Source organism: Dendrobates tinctorius, unplaced genomic scaffold (assembly GCF_039654945.1).
Source record: "Dendrobates tinctorius isolate UK_male_01 unplaced genomic scaffold, ASM3965494v1 ptg000155l, whole genome shotgun sequence".
Taxonomy (NCBI): Eukaryota; Metazoa; Chordata; class Amphibia; order Anura; family Dendrobatidae; genus Dendrobates; species Dendrobates tinctorius.
In genome coordinates, this window is record NW_027361822.1 from 3,936,635 (window position 1) to 3,957,105 (window position 20,471).

Consider the following 20,471-nt stretch of genomic DNA (forward strand, 5'->3'; position numbering starts at 1 on the left):
CGTGCTAGCCAGTAGATAGAAAAATATTCAGAATTGAGAGTCCTCAGTGGTTGATACCTTTTAATGGCTAACTGAAAAGATGTAACACATTGCAAGCTTTCGAGACTACTCAGGTCTCTTCTTCAGGCTTGACTAATACAAAATCTGAAGAGTCACATATTTATGCACAATACAACACAGAAAAAATGCAATGGATAAGACAAGTGACGTGAAGCAGAACTATCAATATGGGAGAGGGAGAAACATAAATATTGGACCAGTACATAGATAAGGAGTCCGGATGTTTTATAGTCCTCTGATTGGGGTCTCCTAATGTGTTGTGATGCCCCCACCAGGTCTTGAAAGCAAATTCCTTAATTGATGTAAAAAGACATAAATCCATGCGACACATTCATTCCAGCACTGAGAGTGTCAAAGGTCGTCATAAATTTATACTCCCAAACACGTCTCTCTCTCTGAGATGTGAAGTTACCTTTCAATACCAGTAATTTCATATCCATGTTGCTGTGATCAGGGACACAAAAATGTTTTGCCACAGGTAGATCCATTCTTTTTTCTCTGTGTGACGATGAGCATTCATCCTTGTTCTAAGCTTTTGCCCTGTCTCCCCCACATACAGACCCCCAGTTGGACATTTAGTACAAATAATTAAGTTCACCACATTAGATGTAATGCAGCTGAAAGTACCTGGGATCTTGTAGTCCTGATGTGAGTTGGGGATCTTTATCTTGTCCGTGGTCATTATAAATGGACAAGTTTTACATTTTTTCTGGTTGCAAGGACAGTTTCCTGCAGCTGTTGGAGAGGACAGGGAGCTACTGACAATGATGCTTCTTAAATTTGGGGGCTGCCTAAAACACAGCAGTGGGGGGTCTGGAAAAATGGATTGTAATCGGGCATCTTTTTGTAGTAAAAGTTGTAATTTCCATGCAGCTCCCCTTAGCACTTCCAGATTTGGGTTGTAGGTGACTACTAGAGGCACCCGGTTATTTTCTTCTTTAGCTTTGTAATGTAGCAGATGATTCCTTGACATTCTGGTGGCTCTTGTAATTTGGTTTTCAATTGTTCTTGGATGGTAGCCCTGATTCAAAAAGGTCTTTTTGAGGCGACCAAGGTGTTTGTCTCTATCCATGGGGCTGGAACATATACGATTGTATTTGATGGCTTGGCTATAGATAATAGAGTTCTTTATGTGTTTTGGATGGAAATTGTCCAATTTAAGGTATGTTGGATGGTCGATTGACTTTTGATACAGGGATGTCTCTATTTCATTGTTTTTTAGCTTAATGATGGTGTCCAAAAAGTTAATCTCAGTGCTGGAGTAGCTCAGTGTTAAATTGATGATGGGATGAAATTGATTAAACTGTTCGTGGAACGTCTTTAGCTGTTGCTCAGACTCCGTCCAGATGATTAAAATGTCATCAATGAAGCGGTAGTAGGCCAGGGGCCTGAGGACAAAAAGTCACTTTCAAGCTTGGCCATGAAAAGATTTGCATACTGTGGAGCCATTTTACTTCCCATAGCTGTGCCAGTCTCTTGTAGATAGATCTTGTTGCCAAATTCAAAGTAATTGTGGGTGAGGATGAATTTTATAAGTTTGGCCGCCTCAAAAAGACCTTTTTGAATCAGGGCTACCATCCAAGAACAATTGAAAACCAAATTACAAGAGCCACCAGAATGTCAAGGAATCACCTGCTACATTACAAAGCTAAAGAAGAAAATAACCGGGTGCCTCTAGTTGTCACCTACAACCCAAATCTGGAAGTGCTAAGGGGAGCTGCACGGAAATTACAACCTTTACTACAAAAAGATGCACGATTACAATCCATTTTTCCAGACCCCCCACTGCTGTGTTTTAGGCAGCCCCCAAATTTAAGAAGCATCATTGTCAGAAGCTCCCTGTCCTCTCCAACAGCTGCAGGAAACTTTCCTTGCAACCAGAAAAAATGTAAAACTTGTCCATTTATAATGACCATGGACAAGATAAAGATCCCCAACTCACATCAGGACTACAAGATCCCAGGTACTTTCAGCTGCATTACATCTAATGTGGTGAACTTAATTATTTGTACTAAATGTCCAACTGGGGGTCTGTATGTGGGGGCGACAGGGCAAAAGCTTAGAACAAGGATGAATGCTCATCGTCACACAATCAGAGAAAAAAGAATGGATCTACCTGTGGCAAAACATTTTTGTATCCCTGATCACAGCAACATGGATATGAAATTACTGGTATTGAAAGGTAACTTCACATCTCAGAGAGAGAGACGTGTTTGGGAGTATAAATTTATGACGACCTTTGACACTCTCAGTGCTGGAATGAATGTGTCGCATGGATTTATGTCTGTTTACATCAATTAAGGAATTTGCTTTCAAGACCTGGTGGGGGGCATCACAACACATTAGGAGACCCCAATCAGAGGACTATAAAACATCCGGACTCCTTATCTATGTACTGGTCCAATATTTATGTTTCTCCCTCTCCCATATTGATAGTTCTGCTTCACGTCACTTGTCTTATCCATTGCATTTTTTCTGTGTTGTATTGTGCATAAATATGTGACTCTTCAGATTTTGTATTAGTCTAGCCTGAAGAAGAGACTTGAGTAGTCTCGAAAGCTTGCAATGTGTTGCCATCTTTTCAGTTGGCCATTAAAAGGTATCAACCACTGAGGACTCTCAATTCTGAATATTTTTCTCCCTTACCTGGGAAGTGTTAGGACTGGCGGAACGCACCAAATTATAAAATAATAGTAGGTGCGTTCGCAGCCCGGGGTCCAATGTGCAGAGGTGGTACACTGCTGTTAGGTAGTGGCGGAAGAATAGAGCGGCGTAAAAACAGTCACACGTGGGTTACATCACCCAATGTGAACAGGAGCGGACTCTGTTAATTCACAGAGCTGCACAGCCGCTGAACGTGGATGCCAGAGCCTTTTTAACTCACAGAGCCCGGCCAAAGAGCGCACAGCAAGCGGCCACAGAACTCTACCCCAAGGACACAGGGTTAGAGTCCTTCTAGGCCCACTGAGCGCGCGGCGTCGCTGCCACGAGCGCCGCTATAGACCCTGACTATGGAGTGCGGAGAACGGGGCACTGAGGCGTGCCGAGTCACTGATGATGGCTAATGACTGACTCAAACTCTGACCTACCTACGCCTAAGCCTGGGCACTAGCAGGCTAGGCTGCACAACATATGCGCACCAAGGGTAGGAGTTTCATAATGAGTCAGTCACCAGAGACATTCATACATGCATACACCACTCACTCCTTATAGACTGAAAATACAGGCTATCCTAGCATATGGTCGAGCGGCCATGCAAACCTTTTATAGCCGTGAGTGTCTGGGACCTTACTGGCTTCTCGGATGGGCCAATCCGAACACGAGCAGGACCTGAGCATGAGACCTTCGATCTCCAATGGGAGATCACTCCATGGGCATGCTCAGTGGCCTGACATGGGGACTTAGTCCCTGGAGAATCTCGCTGCTGAGAAGCATGTATTGCCATAGCTGTGCCAGAGGTGGCAGCAGCAAGCAAACCCACGGAGCTGGTCTGGGCAGAGCGCCTGGACCGACAAGTTTGCTGAGCAACCTCCTCTGTGGCTGGAGAGGAATGGGAGACCGCTGGAAGTAAGGCTTGGGATTCTCGCTGTGCAGCGACAGAAATCTGACACCTAACAGGAAGTAGGATACCACACCTCTGGATGAGGTGCAGTATCTCTGTGGCGACTGAACCCTCAGGGGCGTCACACAGCCATTTCTGCCAGACCTCAGAGATGCTCACATGTGCTCAGCTTCTTTCAAGATCACTGCTTATATCAAGCGAATTCCGGTGAGGTTTTAATGCAGTTATGCATCTGTGTTAGCTGGCCGTAGTGCATGCCTCATGATATTTTCAATGCATGTTCTGCTCTTGTAATGCTATTACACTGTATGTTAGTTATATGCATCCTCTGTTCAGTGAATGCAAGGCTGGCAGCCATAAGTTGTTTAGATATCTCTTTCTCTTTTTTGGGGGGGGGAGGGGCTGAAAAAATTGAATATATTTTGATCAATCGAGTATTACGTGCTTAAGTCTTGTTAAAACGTTGACAAATTTGCAGTGGAGATTCAAGAAGTGAAACCCTTCATTATCTGTTAACATGTGTAAAAATGAATTGAAGATGACAGTGAAATGTACAAAGTGAGAATAATCACTGTGTGTGAATATTAATAAAGTTACAAACATGGTTGTGTGAAAATCCACATCCAAGATTTTATGCTGTGTATGTTTTATTGCTCAGCGTCTGTATAATGCATGCTACCGATATAACAGCACTCTGTATCATTGCTACTGTTGTGATTGTTCCCTGTATTGCTGTGATATCGTCTGCCAGTACTGACATGCTGCATTGTCTGCTCCCTTATAGTTTTTACCTGAAATCATCCACAACTTTGTACAACAATCTCTGATTCATCCACAATTGTGTTCAACAACCTCTGATTTCATCTACTACTATGTTCACCAATTTCATCTACTATACCATCTGTTATCTCCCATTGTTGTCCATATCATCCCAATAAATATAGACTTAAGCACCCATACAGTCTTGTTACTGGGAGTGGATGAAGGGTTTAGCCGTATGCTGGAATACACACAGCATCATACATGGAAGAAGGCAGAACATAGACACAGGAAATTGGGCAGAAATGTTGTTACAGATGTGATTGATTTTTTTTCTAGGAAATAAGTGGTCAGAACCTCAGCACTGAGGTTGGTGATGGGGGCCTGTGTTTTAGGGCTCAGGAGGAAGTTTAAGATTTCAAAATATAATTTGGGGTTGTTAGTTAGTGAAGCAATAAAGGTTATGAAGTAAGATTGTGTGCCCAGATGAAGGGCAGAGTTATATGAACTTATAGTGAATAAAATCCTGTGCAAAAATCAATTTTCTCCACCCATTCTCTGCGTACCTTGAGCAACGCTGCAGAAAACGTGTTTGTATCATGTGCCAGGGTTGCCTTCATCTGTGTCTGTTTTTTCTGAGTGTAGCAGATGCTGCTTCATTTAGAGCACTCTATAATGTATTATTATAATGTGACAATGCTAAGTCTGTTAACTAACTCCCAGCAGCCTAGAAACTCTCATGGAGGTTGCTGGCAGCCCTCAAGATCTGATGTATGGTCCATCTCATCCTCACCATGATAAGGAGACTTCAGGACTTCTCACTGCACAAACTCTACATTATCCCCTTGGAAACTATTGCTAGTATCTCTCAGACCCTTCAGAGGGAAAAGAAGACAATGACGAATTGCATATTCTGAGCAGGTGCCATTATCTTATTATATTTAAACAAACCTAAAAACACGGCACTCATACGATAAGACAGTTTGTGGTGCTCAAGTAGGGTATCCAGCCTGTAGTATCTAATATAGAAAAAACTTGGCACTCAGGGAGCAATTTGGCGTGAGTAAAAAGGTTCTATTTGTTGTGCATCCAACAACCACGTTAAACTTTTCGGTCCACAAAAGGACCTTCATCAGAACTGGTTCAGTGGAATAGGTTGGGAGTTTCTATATTCCGACATGGGTATCTTGCTGTATACTTGATACTCCAAAAAGGATTCAAGTTGCCTGGATGCCGGAGAGGAACCCGTGCAGGACAGCGCATTGTGGTGTGCGATCAGTGTCGCTGAGGATAAGCAAAGGGATTCAAGTTGCCTGGATGCCGGAGAGGAATCCGTACAGGACAGCACGTTGCAGTGTGCGATCGGTGTCGCTGAGGATAAGCGCAGCACTGCACTCCTGCATGGGTTCTTCTCCGGCATCCAGGCAACTTGAATCCCGTTTGGAGTATCAAGTATACAGCAAGATACCCATATCGGAATATAGACACTCCCTACCTATTCAACTGAACCAGTTCTGACGAAGATCCTTTTGTTGACCGAAAACGTTTAACGTGATTGTTGAATGCCCAATAAAAAGAACCTTTTTTCTCACGCCAAATTGCTCTCTGAGTGCTAAGTTTTTTCTAGAATTGATGTGCTGTGCTCACTACTCAGATAGCATTGGGCGGTGCTCGATTTCAAACTCAAATCCCTTACCCGCTCAAATTGGCTGTGTAACGGGCCCCAAATATTAAGGGATTGGCTGCGAGTCACTGTAATGCTGCAGCCATCTTGTTTGTGGCATTACTGTAATTAGGCCGTATGACATCATCAGGGATTATAAAAGAACAGTCACTGCCAGACTTGGCACCCTGATGCCACTGCCTAGCTCTGTGACAGTTTGTATTGGAAGGAGAGAGTGCTTATCCATGCCTGTGTGCACATTATAACAAATCAGAGTCCTGTAATGTTGCTACTGGTGCTGAAGCGGAACCATCATACTAAAAGCTCTTGTTAGGGCTATAATTCTTTGCTTTACTGTTGGTATCACATACATTCTACATTTAATCTATGGAGAGAGAGTTACAGGAGCAGGGAGATTGGCTTAAAACAGTCTATAGGCAGGAATTTGGGCTTTATAGTCATTTGCAAAGTCTAAAGCTGTGGCATTTTTTTGGGGGGGGGGCTGAAAAATTGAATATATTTTGATCAATCGAGTATTACGTGCTTAAGTCTTGTTTGAAAGCGGGATCAAATTCTTATTTCTCACAGCAATATGCAAATAACTTTATATAATTTATACAATGTGATTTTCTGTATTTTATTTTTGATATTCTCTCATGTTAAAATTAACCTTCCCTTAATATTATAGACTGTTCATGTCTTTGTCAGTGGGGAAACTTACAAAATCAGCAAGGGATCAAATACTTATTTCCCCACTGTAAGTGATGTACGATTGATAAAACAATGACAAATTTGCAGTGGAGATTCAAGAAGTGAAACCCTTCATTATCTGTTAACATGTGTAAAAATAAATTGAAGATGACAGTGAAATGTACAAAGTGAGAATAATCACTGAGTGTGAATATTAATAAAGTTACAAACATGGTTGCTTGAAAATCCATCATCCAAGATTTTATTTTAAAATCTTTATTGTATAATAGTAAACATGTACACATCCACACATGCAGTAGTTCCACTTTGGTTATTTCTTTACAAAAAAAAGTCACAAAACTGACAATTCTTATGAAAAATTATTGTTCTAAATACAGTCTGATCAACATTTGTAATCTGAAACAAAAGTTTGCCCTTCTGGGGAAGACTGGTTCATTCATGATGGTTTTGCCTGTAACCGTTCCTCTAATTCATGTTCTCCCATTCCACAAGTGAACTTTAGGGAGCAGTACAGCTGAGTTTAGCTGTGTCACATTATAAACACTTCAACCAGCTCTCCTCTCATAGAACTGTCAACTCTGATTTACTGCCCCTCCCCCACATTGCTTGTTTGGAGATGAATCGTGCTTAAGGGCTTTTCTCACAAACAATAGTAATTTTAATGTCAATTTTAATCAGTAGATCTTGAAATATTAATAATTTCCACAATTGGATGTGTTTATAAAAATGTTCCTGTGCTGAGATAATCTTACAAATGTGCTATCGGATTGCAGACCCCTGGACCTATCCACAACAACTAGCAGTAGCCGTGGGGGGTTCCTACGGTACCCTAGACCCCTCGATCACAGCCGGAGAACAAGATAGCCTAAAGACAGAAAGGGGAAAAACTAAACTGCCCCAGAGCAGACCCCAAAGCAATAGGCAGCCCCCAACATATAATGACGGTGAAGCAAGATGAAAACACTAACACAGATAGAAAAATAGGTTGAGCAAATGATGGGGCCCAAGCTAACTACATAGGACAGGATAGGAAAGCTGCTGTCTGCCATCCGCAAAAACCCTATCAAAATAAGCCAACCGACTGATAGGAAAAACAGGCCCTGAAGTCGCTAGGCTTCAAAAGACTATATCAGCACTCAGGTATATTCTGAAGACAGAGCAAAAAATCAACAGATCAGAGACAAAAATGGAATTCAGCTCACCCCCGGCCGGGGATGGCAGAACTCCCAAAAAACAAGGCAAAACAAAACAGAAGAGTACAAAGCAGAGCAGAAAAACTTAGCTTTGAGATGCAGGAATCAGACTGGTCTCCAAGAATCCAGCAGGAAAATCACCAGCCAGGAAGAAGGGCGTCGGCAGCCTTATATCCAGTCCTCAATTCCAGCCACCCAGTCATCATCTAGCTGCCCAGGTGTCTGATAATCAGCCTCACTACCTTCCTTCACCAGAGGAGGGAGTTCATCAGACCTCAATAGTGAAGGGAAAAATGAACTCAACAGTACCTCCCCCTTGAGGAGGGGTCACCGAACCCTCATCCATGCCACCAGGGTGATCCGGGTGAGCCCAATGAAAGGCATGCACCAATCTTTCGGCATGAATATCAGAGGCAGAGACCCAGGAATTATCCTCCTGACCATAACCCTTCCACTTAACCAAATACTGGAGTCTCCGTCTAGCCAGACGGGAATCCAGTATCTTCTCTACCTCATATTCCATGTTACCTTCAACCAATATAGGGTCAGGAGGTGCCACCACAGGAACTACTGGTTCAACAAACCTGTTCAACAAGGACTTATGAAACACATAATGAATTTTAAATGTGACGGGAAGAGCCAACCGAAAAGAGACCGGATTAATAATCTCCAAAATCTTGTAAGGTCCAATAAATCTAGGCTTAAACTTAGGAGAAGCCACCTTCATAGCGATATTTTTTGATGACAACCAAACCAGATCACCCACCTTAAACTGGGGACCAACGGTCCTACGCCGGTTGGAAAACCGCTGGGCCTTTTCCTGGGAGAGAGACAATTTATCCACTACTTGGTCCCAGATCTGGTGCATTGTCTCCACCACAGTGTCAACACCTGGGCAGGCAGAAGGCTCCACCTGCCCTGAAGAAAATCGAGGGTGAAAACCAAAGTTACAAAAAAAAGGTGACATCAAAGTGGCAGAACTAGCTCTATTATTTAAAGCAAATTCGGCCAAGGGCAAAAATGAAACCCAATCATCCTGATCGGCAGAAATAAAACATCTCAAATACGACTCCAAAGTCTGGTTTGTTCTCTCCGTCTGCCCATTGGTCTGAGGGTGAAACGCAGAGGAGAAGGACAACTGAATTCCAAGCTTGGAACAGAAAGTCCTCCAAAATCTAGACACAAACTGAACTCCTCTGTCAGATACAATGTTCTCAGGAATCCCGTGCAAGTGAACCACCTGTTGCAAAAACAAGGGCACCAACTCAGAGGAAGATGGCAACTTAGGGAGTGGTACAAGATGGACCATCTTAGAGAATCTATCACAAACCACCCAAATAACCGTCATTCTCTGAGAGACAGGCATATCAGAGATAAAATCCATTGAAATATGGGTCCATGGCCTCCTGGGCACCGGCAAAGGCATCAACAAGCCACTAGAGCGAGAACAAGGTTTAGACCGGGAGCAAGTCCCACAGGACTGCACAAAATTCCTGACATCACGAGACAAGGCGGGCCACCAAAAAGACCGACTCACCAGATCTCTAGTACCAAAAATACCTAGATGACCAGCCAATGCAGAGCAATGAACTTCAGACATCACTCTCTTCCTCCACTGGTCAGGAACATACAACTTTCCACTGGGACAACGCTCAGGTTTGTCCTCCTGAAACTCTTCCAGAGCACGTCTCAAATCGGGCGAGATGGCAGAAAGAACTACCCCCTCACCTAAGATGGTAGCAGGCTTAGTCACAACAGGAGAATCAGCAAGGAAACTCCTAGAGAGGGCGTCTGCCTTGACATTCTTAGTGCCCAGAAGAAAAGAGACCACAAAATCAAAACGTGTGAAAAACAAGGCCCACCTAGCCTGTCTAGGATTCAAGCGCTTGGCCGACTCCAGGTAAATCAAATTCTTGTGGTCAGTAAGGACCACGACTTGGTGTTTGGCTCCCTCCAACCAATGTCTCCACTCCTCAAATGCCCATTTCATGGCCAACAGTTCCCGATTCCCCACATCATAGTTACGTTCGGATGGGGAGAACTTTCGGGAAAAGAAAGCACAAGGATTCATTTTAGATGTCACAGGATCTTTTTGGGACAACACCGCTCCTGCACCAATCTCAGAAGCGTCCACCTCCACCTGAAACGGGAGTGAGACATCAGGTTGCCGCAAAACCGGAGCAGAAGTGAATCTTCGCTTCAGCTCCTGAAAGGAAGAAACAGCCTCCGGAGACCAATTCAGCACATCAGCACCCTTCCTAGTCAAATCCGTCAATGGCTTGGCAATACCAGAAAAATTAGCTATAAATTTCCGATAAAAATTAGCAAAACCCAAAAACTTCTGGAGGGCCTTCAAAGAAGTGGGCTGAACCCAATCATAAATGGCCTGTACCTTGGCCGGGTCCATTTCAATAGTTGACGGAGACAAAATAAATCCCAAACATGAAATCCTCTGTACCCCAAAAAGGCATTTCGATCCCTTGACATACAGGGAATTCTCCCTCAAAATCCGGAACACAGTCCGAACATGTTCCACATGAGTGTCCCAATTCTTGGAGAAGATCAAAATATCATCCAGATAGATAATCAAAAATGTATCCACAAAGTCTCGGAATATATCGTTCATGAAGCACTGGAAGACAGAAGGGGCATTAGTGAGCCCAAAAGGCATCACCAGGTACTCAAAATGTCCCTCCGGAGTATTAAACGCCGTCTTCCATTCATCCCCATGCTTAATGCGAATAAGATTATACGCCCCCCTGAGGTCAAGCTTGGTAAACCAGCAAGCACCTTTAACTCTGGAGAATAGATCAGAAATCAGGGGTAACGGATACTGATATTTAACAGTAATTTTGTTGAGAGCACGATAGTCAATACAAGGCCTTAATGAACCATCCTTTTTAGCCACGAAAAAAACCCCAGCACCTAAGGGTGAAGAGGATGGTCTAATATGACCCTTCTCCAATGCCTCCTTAATATAGGATCGCATAGCCTCGTGCTCGGGTACAGATAAATTGAAAAGCCGACCCTTGGGAAATTTACACCCCGGGTTCAGCTCAATTGCACAGTCATAACTCCTATGAGGAGGCAAAGACGCAGACTCATTCTCACTAAATACATCATAAAAGTCATCCAAATAGTCAGGACGACTGGGGAGAGGTGGAGAAAACAGGAGCATCACTAAGGGCACACCGACAACCCCAACTCACCACAGACAAAGATTTCCAATCCAGAACTGGATTATGGATTTGCAACCAGGGAAACCCCAGAACAATGGTATCATGGCAAATTATGCAACACCAAAAATCTGCAATTTTCTTGATGGTCTGGGGCAACCCGCATTACCACCTGGGTCCAAAACTGAGGTTTATTCTTCGCCAAAGGAGTAGCATCAATACCCCTCAAAGGGATAGGCGTCCGCAGAGGTGTCATAGGAAATCCACAACGTTTAGCAAAATCCAAGTCCATCAGGTTAAGAGCTGCTCCTGAATCCACAAAAGCCTTGGCGGAAAATGTGGACAGGGAGCAGATCAGAGTAATTGCCAGAAGAAACTTAGGTTGAACACCACCCACAGAAAACGTGTGTGCACAACGTTTCTCTCGTTTAGGGCAGACAGAAATAATATGCGAGGCATCGCCACAAAAAAAACACAGCTTATTATGCCTTCTGAACTCCTGACGTTGCGCCCTAGACAGAACTCTATCACATTGCATAGGTTCAGACATTTGTTCAACAGGTGGCAACATCTCTCGTGTAGTTTTGCGTTCACGTAAACGCCGATCCACCTGAATGGCTAATGACATAGAATCGTCAAGACCAGAGGGAATAGGAAATCCCACCATAGTATCTTTTACAGTTTCTGACAAACCCTTCCGAAAGAGGGCTGCCAAGGCACCATCATTCCAGGTAGTAAGGACCGCCCACTTTCGGAATTTTTGACAGTACAACTCTGCCGAATCCCGACCCTGGCTTAATGCCAACAGGGTCTTTTCAGCCTGATCAATAGCATTAGGTTCATCATACAACAACCCCAAGGCCTGAAAAAATGCGTTCACATTATTCAGAATAGGATCATCAGGTTTCAAAGAAAACGCCCAATCCTGGGGATCGCCGCGCAGCAAAGAGATGACAATTTTAACCTGCTGCGCGGAGTTCCCCGACGAGCTAGGCTTCAAGGCAAAAAATAATTTACAATTATTCTTGAAATTCAAGAATTTAGACCGATCCCCAAAAAACACATCCGGAGTGGGAATCTTTGGTTCAGCCGCATTGGAATGAGCAAGATAGGCTGAAATTCCCCGCACTTCAGCAGCGAGCTGCTCCACACGATCACACAATTGCTTCATCTCCATTGAGAGAAAAATTCCCCCTACGGCCTCAGAGATATAGAGGAAAAAATATGCACACAAAAAAAAAAAAAATTCTGACACTTTTTTTTTTTTTTTACAATTCTCTCTTGCTATTGAGTACCCTAGGATATGCGGTATGGCTGGTGATTCTGTTATGATGAGTCACCGAAGGAGGAAAAAACAAAATACCAGCTAAGTCCAGAAAAACCAGAGAGGTTGGCAGCTATCGGATTGCAGACCCCTGGACCTATCCACAACAACTAGCAGTAGCCGTGGGGGGTTCCTACGGTGCTCTAGACCCCTCGATCACAGCCGGAGAACTAGATAGCCTAAAGACGGAAAGGGGAAAAACTAAACTGCCCCAGAGCAGACCCCAAAGCAATAGGCAGCCCCCAACATATAATGACGGTGAAGCAAGATGAAAATACTAACACAGATAGAAAAATAGGTTGAGCATATGATGGGGCCCAAGCTAACTACATAGGACAGGATAGGAAAGCTGCTGTCTGCCATCCGCAAAAACCCTATCAAAATGAGCCAACCGACTGATAGGAAAAACAGGCCCTGAAGTCGCTAGGCTTCAAAAGACTATATCAGCACTCAGGTATATTCTGAAGACAGAGCAAAAAATCAACAGATCAGAGACAAAAATGGAATTCAGCTCACCCCCGGCCGGGGATGGCAGAACTCCCAAAAAACAAGGCAAAACAAAACAGAAGAGTACAAAGCAGAGCAGAAAAACTTAGCTTTGAGATGCAGGAATCAGACTGGTCTCCAAGAATCCAGCAGGAAAATCACCAGCCAGGAAGAAGGGCGTCGGCAGCCTTATATCCAGTCCTCAATTCCAGCCACCCAGTCATCATCTAGCTGCCCAGGTGTCTGATAATTAGCCTCACTACCTTCCTTCACCAGAGGGAGTTCATGAGACCTCAATAGTGAAGGGAAAAATGAACTCACAACAATTCTTTTTGTGAGATAAAATATTTCCTTGCCTGCTTTTTAAAAAATGTTTTACCTCAAAGAAAAAATCACCTGTGATCCCCTGCTGCCCTTTCTGTATACTCTTTTGCTTCCTCTCCTACCTAAGAGCTGTGGTATGACCAGGACATGTTCCAGCACAGTCAGGCACAGCTGTTACACAGTACATTCAGGGGCACATTTATAAGATTATCTGAGCACAGGTACATTTTTTAAACACATCTAATTGTGGACCTTATTATTTTTTCAAAATATATTGATTAAAATCAAGTTTGTTTGTGGGAAAACTACTTTAACTCTGCTGTGCTAATGGCAAGTTTTGAACACAACAAATATACTGTAACTGATAACTGATACATCTCGCCCAAATAGTTTGCCATGTAGGAAGAAAGAGTTTTCTTCCTAAATGGGACTGCAAGCCAATGTAATCATATATGTGTATTGGGATACCAGGGAGGGTAGGGAGTGATTTATGATTGAATATATTCCTGAAATAAGCCCTTTAGCAGAAGGGAATCGCCTACATATCTTCTGAAAGGTGGAGGGGATAGAAACTTGACTAAAGTTAAAAAGAGAAATAGTGAAATGCTTTTTCTGTAATAGTGATAACGCTCTCACTCAGGGAGATTAAATTTGGCTTTTACAGATGTTACGCCCACAGGTCGTGAAGATGTATAGTGGACTCACTAGACCACTGATGGTGCAGTGGTAGCTGTAGACCCGATACACAAGAGACAGGAGAATGAGCTTCAAAACACCAAGCATAATTTTTAAAGGTAGCTAACAAAAAGGAAAAGGTGCCTGAGGGAAGAACCCTCTGGACCACGACACAGAACCACATAGTGGAGCACAGGGCAAGGTATACCCCTATAAAGGGAATCCTCCATCGCAACACCAGGTAGCCTTAATGCCGCGAAATCCGGATCAGAGGGATGACCTGTACAGACAGTATAGAAGAGGTGGCGAGAATCCCGGAAGATCTGTGTAATCTCAGAAAGGCTGATCTAGCCGGCAGAGATATCTCGATGGTTCTGTTAAGACAGCCTTGGTCAGCCTGGGGTAGAAACTGGAGTGTCCAGAAGGATCCAGGATAGGGACCTGCCAACAGAGGATTCTGAGGAGACAGAGGTATTAGAATAATGCAAACAATAGCCTTCAGAACGCAGAGCTCAGCAGAGTTTGGTCTGAGTGGGATGTATCGATCCCACAGAATGAAAACGTTGCCCAGGCACCTCCCTAAAAGGGAGGATGCCTTTTATGCACAGAGAATCACAGCACAGACAGCCCTAATAGAGAACAGGTGCCCTGCTGCTTTAAGCATGTGCAGGAAGTGGGGCACGCCTCCTAAGAGCATTTCCAGGAGACCTGCCAAGAAAATGCAGGTTCTTAGCAGGGAAAGGAGTCGCCTATCATCTGGACAGGGTGAGTAATACCAGTGGAGCTGCGTGATAGGTGCCGGTCTCCCTGCGCAGCGGAGACCGGACCTGCGGCTGAGGGCATGACAATAGATTTGAAAGGAGACCAGATGGTTCTCATACTGGCATCAACTTTGTTTTGCAAATTAGAACAGGCTCACCGACGACCTACGAAGACCCAAAGCTGAAGTCATCCTGTATGAGAAATGTTGAAGAAATAAGAAAGATATAGGAGTTTTCTTGAGAAAAAAGGAAAAGAGTCTATTGTGCTTTACAAATACATCTTTTATAAATTTAATTGGACATAGTAAGTCTGTTGAAGAGCAAGGAGGAATGGAAGTGGAGGGCTTTACTTGCCATAAAAGGGCGATAGGGTGAACAGGTGAGACCCAACATTTTTCTGCTTCAGTCCATTTGTTGACTGAGAGGCTGGAGAAGGGATTATGCATAGTTAGATAGCCCGATAATATTTATTTAACTATAACTAGGACTGCAATCCACCCTGATATTGGCTACATACTAAAACTTGCAAAGCATTTTATTACATTCTGAACACAAATATTGCTACTCCCCTGTGTGACATATCTGATGTTTAACAAGATGATGTTTTCGTGCATAGCATTTCCCACATTCTCGACATGAAAACGGCTTCTCCCCTGTGTGCGTTCTCTGATGTGTGACAACAGAGTGTTTCTGTGTAAAACATTTCCCACATTCTAAACATGAAAAAGGTTTTTCCCCTGTGTGACTTCTCGCATGTGAGGCAAGATGTGATTTCTTTGTAAAACGCTTCCCACATTCTGAACATGAATATGGCTTCTCACCTGTGTGTTTTTTCTGATGATTAACAAGACTTGATTTTTGTGTAAAACATTTACCACATTCTGAACATGAAAATGGTTTTTCCCCTGTGTGACTTCTCCAGTGTTGAACAAGATATAATTTCTGTGTAAAACATTTCCCACATTCTGAACATGAATATGGCTTCTCACCTGTGTGTCTTTTCTCATGTTTGAATAGAGTTGATTTAAATGTAAAACATTTCCCACATTCTAAACATGAAAATGGCTTCTCCCCTGTGTGACTTCTCTCATGTGCAACAAGATGTGATTTTTGTGTAAAACATTTCTCACATTCTGAACATGAATACAGCTTCTCACCTGTGTGTCTTTTCTCATGGTTAACAAGACTTGATTTAACTGTAAAACACTTTCCACATTTTAAACATGAAAATGGCTTCTCCCCTGTGTGACTTCTCACATGTGCAGCAAGACCTGATTTTTGTGTAAAACTTTTCTCACATTCTGAACATGAATACGGCTTCTTTTTTGTGTGAGCTCTTTGATGTTCACCATCATTTGTGTTAGTTTTGTTTTGCATAATAGTCTGTGATGAATCAGAAGACAGAAGCTTTTCAAAAGGATCAGATGGTGGTTCTTTACTGTGAAGGGCTGAGGATAAATCTGGGATATTGTCATGTTCTTCACATATATCCTGTGTGATAATATGATCATGTGCCGTCAAATCTGAAAATGTAAGATGTGTCCCCAGTCGGCTGGTGCAGTTATCTGACAAGAATAAAACGGAAATTAAACTTAACCTTGAAATTAGTTTAATAATTATAATATTTATACTCTTTATAACATTTCAATACAAATTGTAGCAAATTTCAATTAGGAATTAATGAAGGATGAAACACACAAGTGACACATGTGCTAACCACTAAAAAAATACAGAAAACAGTCTGAGCCAAGAACCACAAAGGCAGTATGCACAGTATGTGTATATATATATGGTACCAGTGGCAAAAGAGGTTCTATCAGCAAAATATTTTCAACATACAGAAAAATAAAACATGTTCAGAAATTAACCCCTTATGTACCCATCTCTTTCGTGTTCCTGACATCATAGATGTTATGAGGGCAGTTATTTGTTTGTTATTGAGGTATTAGTTGTTGTTTTGTATGACAGCATTTACTTTATCATATAACTTACTGAAAAGGGGAAATAGAGAAGCTAAAAGTGGGGAAACATCAGTAACTACACTTAATGGTAATTTTATTTCCTTAAACCATGACATCCGCCATATATGCCCACCATTCTTTATTGTACTTATCTATTATGTATTGAGGATTTTTCTAATGTGGTGTTAGCAAAAAACCTCCTTCATACCCCATGCCCATTTTTGCCCTTCATGACCGGGCCAATTGTATAAATTCTGACCAGTGTCACTTTATGTGGTAAAAAATCTGGAAGGCTTCACCAGATCTCAGTGATTTTGAGATTTTTTTTGTGACATATTTTACTTCATGATAGTGGTAACATTTGTTTGATATGACTTGCGTTTATTTGTGAAAAGATCAGAAATTTGGCGAAAATTTAGAAAATTGTTAAATGTTCAAACTTTGTATTTTTATGCGCTTAAAGGAGAGTTATGTCACACAAAATAGTTAATAAATTACATTTACCACATGTCTATTTTACATGAGCACAATTTTCAAACCAATTTTTTTTCATTAGGAAATTAGAAGCATTAAAAATTTGATCAGCAATTTCTATTTTTTCAACAAAATTTACACATGTTAAGTGCCTTTGAGGGCCCAATGTGACAGAAAATACCCAAAAGTGATACCATTCTAAAAACAGTACCCCTCAATCTGCTCAAAATCGTATCCAGAAAGGTTATTAACCCTTCAGGTGCTTCATAGGAACTAAAGTCAGGGCTGGCATTAGGGGCAGACAGACTAGGCATCTGCCTAGGGTCCCCAGCCAGTGGTGTGCCGTTAACAGTGGCATGCCACGTGGCCGCTATGGGGCCCGTGAGTCAAGGGGGCCTGGCCCCAGCGCGGCCTCTCCTCCCGCATTCAACTGAATCTGCATCATAGATGCCGATACAGTTGAAAGCAATGATGGAGGAGAGAGCATCAGATGACAGTCCCTCCCTCATAAATACCCTCTGCCTCTGACGCAGCAGGTGGGTGATGACGTCACTTCAACAGTGGAGCTGCTGAGACGCTCTGCAGAAACTAGGGCAGCGGGGAAATGAGGAGGAGAGGTGAGTATTGTATTTTTTTATATATATATCAGTGAGTACGTGATGGCCATAAAACTGCAGGACTGTGAGGCTGCATTATAATCTATGGGGGGCTGCATTATAATCTGTGGGGTCTGCACTATACTCCATGTTGTGGCTGCATTATACTCTATGGTGTGGCTGCATTATGCTCTATGGTGGGGCTGAATTATACTCTATCGAGGACTATGGGGAGTGCATTATACTATAAGTATACTATATGGTACCTGCATTATACTGTATCATTATGCAACATGAAGAACTATGAGGTGCATTATACAATGTGGAGGACTATGAGGAGTGCATTATACAATATGGAGAACTGAGGAGTGTATTATACTATATGGAGGAATATGGGGAGTATTATACTATATGGAGGAGTATGTAGAGTGTATTATACTATATGGAGGATTATGGACAGGGTTTTATATTGTATGGAGAACTATGGGGAGTGTATCATACTATATGGAGGACTATGGGACACATTATACTATATGGGGGACTATGGGGAGTGCATTATTCTATATGGAGGACTATGGGGCTCATTATGCTATATGGATGACTATGGGGTGCATTATACTATGTGGAGGACTATGGGGTATATTATACTAAATCAGCAAAATGCTGCCTATTCAACGAGTGATTGGATAATTTCTGCCGGAACAAAAATTATCGTTGTCAGCAGCACATCGCTCAGTTAAAACTACAGATTTGCTGCTGATAACATGATACTGTATATGGACAGATTGATCTACTAGTGACTGTTCTGTCTCCATCATTGTTCTTCATCCGGTGTAAAGACAACATTTTACAACGTTGAACTGTGAAAATGAAAAAATAAATTTTTTTCCACAAAAATGTTGGTTTTGCCCTAAATGTTTCATTTTCACAAAGGTAACAGAAGCAAAATGGACAATACAATTTGTTGTGCAATTTCTCCTGAGTACACCGATACCCCATACGTGGTGAAAAACTACTTCTGAGGCATAGTGCAAAGCTCAGTAGGGAAGGAGCGCCATATTGGAGTTCAGATTTAGTTGGAATGGTTTGAGGTGCCAGAACAGCAGAAAACCCCAGATGAGTTACCTCATTTTACAAACTACACCCACCCAATTTATTCATCTAGGGGTGCAGCAAGTATGTTGACACTACCTGTTCCTCATAGAATTGTATGTCATTGGGTAGTGAATAATTACATTTTTACCACAAATTTTGTTTAAGCCCCAGATTTTACATTTTCACATGGGGAAATGGGGAAAATTGGCATCAAAATTTGTCACGCAATTTCTGCTGAACGTAGAAATACCCTGTATATAGCTGTACAGTACTGCTTAGCATCACGGCGATAGTCGAGAGGGACGAAGCACTATTTGCCTCCTGCAGCACAGATTTTCCTAGCATAGTTTGCAGACTCCATATAGAGAGCCCCAAAGTGCTAGAAGAGCAGAATACACCCTTCATGTTACCCCAATTTTGAAATTATACGGATGTTTTCCAGAAACAAGCCGCAGTGGATGCTGCCGAGTGAAATTTACAAATCAGCTATTGTAGTGCCTAGTACGTTGTAGTGACCAGGACATTGTAGTGCCCGTACATTGTGTCCAGTTCGATTTTCTGGAGACATGCACACATGGGCTCTCATCGCTACAGAAATGCCAAAGATGTGGATGCTTAATTTGGTTTAGGCACACTGTGGGGCTCAGAAGGCAGAGGGACATTTGGATTTGGGAGTGCAGAATTTGCTGGATTTCTTTTGTGAAGACAAAAAGCCATATCGCTTTTCCAGAGGCTTTGTGATATCAGTAACATGGAGGCCCCCAATATTTCCGTTATCAGATGATGGATATGAGTGGGGATTTGCTGTTTTTTGTGGATTGAGTTGAAGCATGTATTGGGAAAATTTTACATAACATTTTGGATCACATTTATCCTGCGCGCTACACTGAGCATTAATATCAGGGTTTCCATCTTAGGCCGGTTTCACACTTGCAACTGCAATGCGAGAAACTCACGTGAGTCTCTCACCTCAATACCCGGCACTGCCGCCAGCAGCATAGAAATACAAGCACACTCTGGTCCCGAGTGCCGGCTGCAATGCTGGGTATTGAGGCAAGTTTCTTGCATTGCAGTTGCAAGTGTGAAAGTGGCCTAAATCTCCAAATTACGTGATTCAGATGAAACCCCCTAGGAATCCATTCACTATAATCAGGCAGCAGTTACTCTGGACTCCGTCTGGCCTCTGTTCAGGAATGTCCTTTTCAGAAGTGTGCAAAATTGTGTGGACCACGCTTCTATGCACGCCTAAAAAGACGGACACCACTGGATCACAGCCAAAACGGTGTCCAGTGTTTTCATCTGCCTCAATATAGGGAATCTTGCATCGGAGGTTCCATCTGAATCATGTATTTCAGAGATTTACACGAAAATGCCGCTGTATTAAGTCAACGTAGAGCGCAGGATAAATGTGCGCCAAGCCATACTAAGATCTTTGGGAGACAGAATGAACAAAAATAGTAGGTCAAGAAATGGTTTTATTTTTTGCGCCATTCCTCGTGCTTTATTAAGTGATTAGCCACTTTATTTTTTGGGTTGGTGCGATTACAGCGATAGTAGGGTTATATAGTTTTTTTTCGTGTTTGGCTGCTGTCACATACCAAAAGATGTTTTTTCTTTCTCTGCAAAACCAAGTTTTTGCATCACCATATTT

The 20,471-nt window shown here is 42.5% G+C and overlaps 1 protein-coding gene across 1 annotated transcript in view; it reads right to left on the reverse strand.

The window, feature by feature from the left end:
• Nucleotides 1-20,471, reverse strand: part of LOC141050999 (uncharacterized) — a 205,095-nt gene that overhangs the window by 39,721 nt on the left and 144,903 nt on the right. The window contains exon 14 of the mRNA XM_073547778.1: nucleotides 15,260-16,259. Coding sequence (XP_073403879.1) covers nucleotides 15,260-16,259 — 1,000 coding nt within the window. The remainder of the gene's footprint in view (nucleotides 1-15,259; nucleotides 16,260-20,471) is intronic.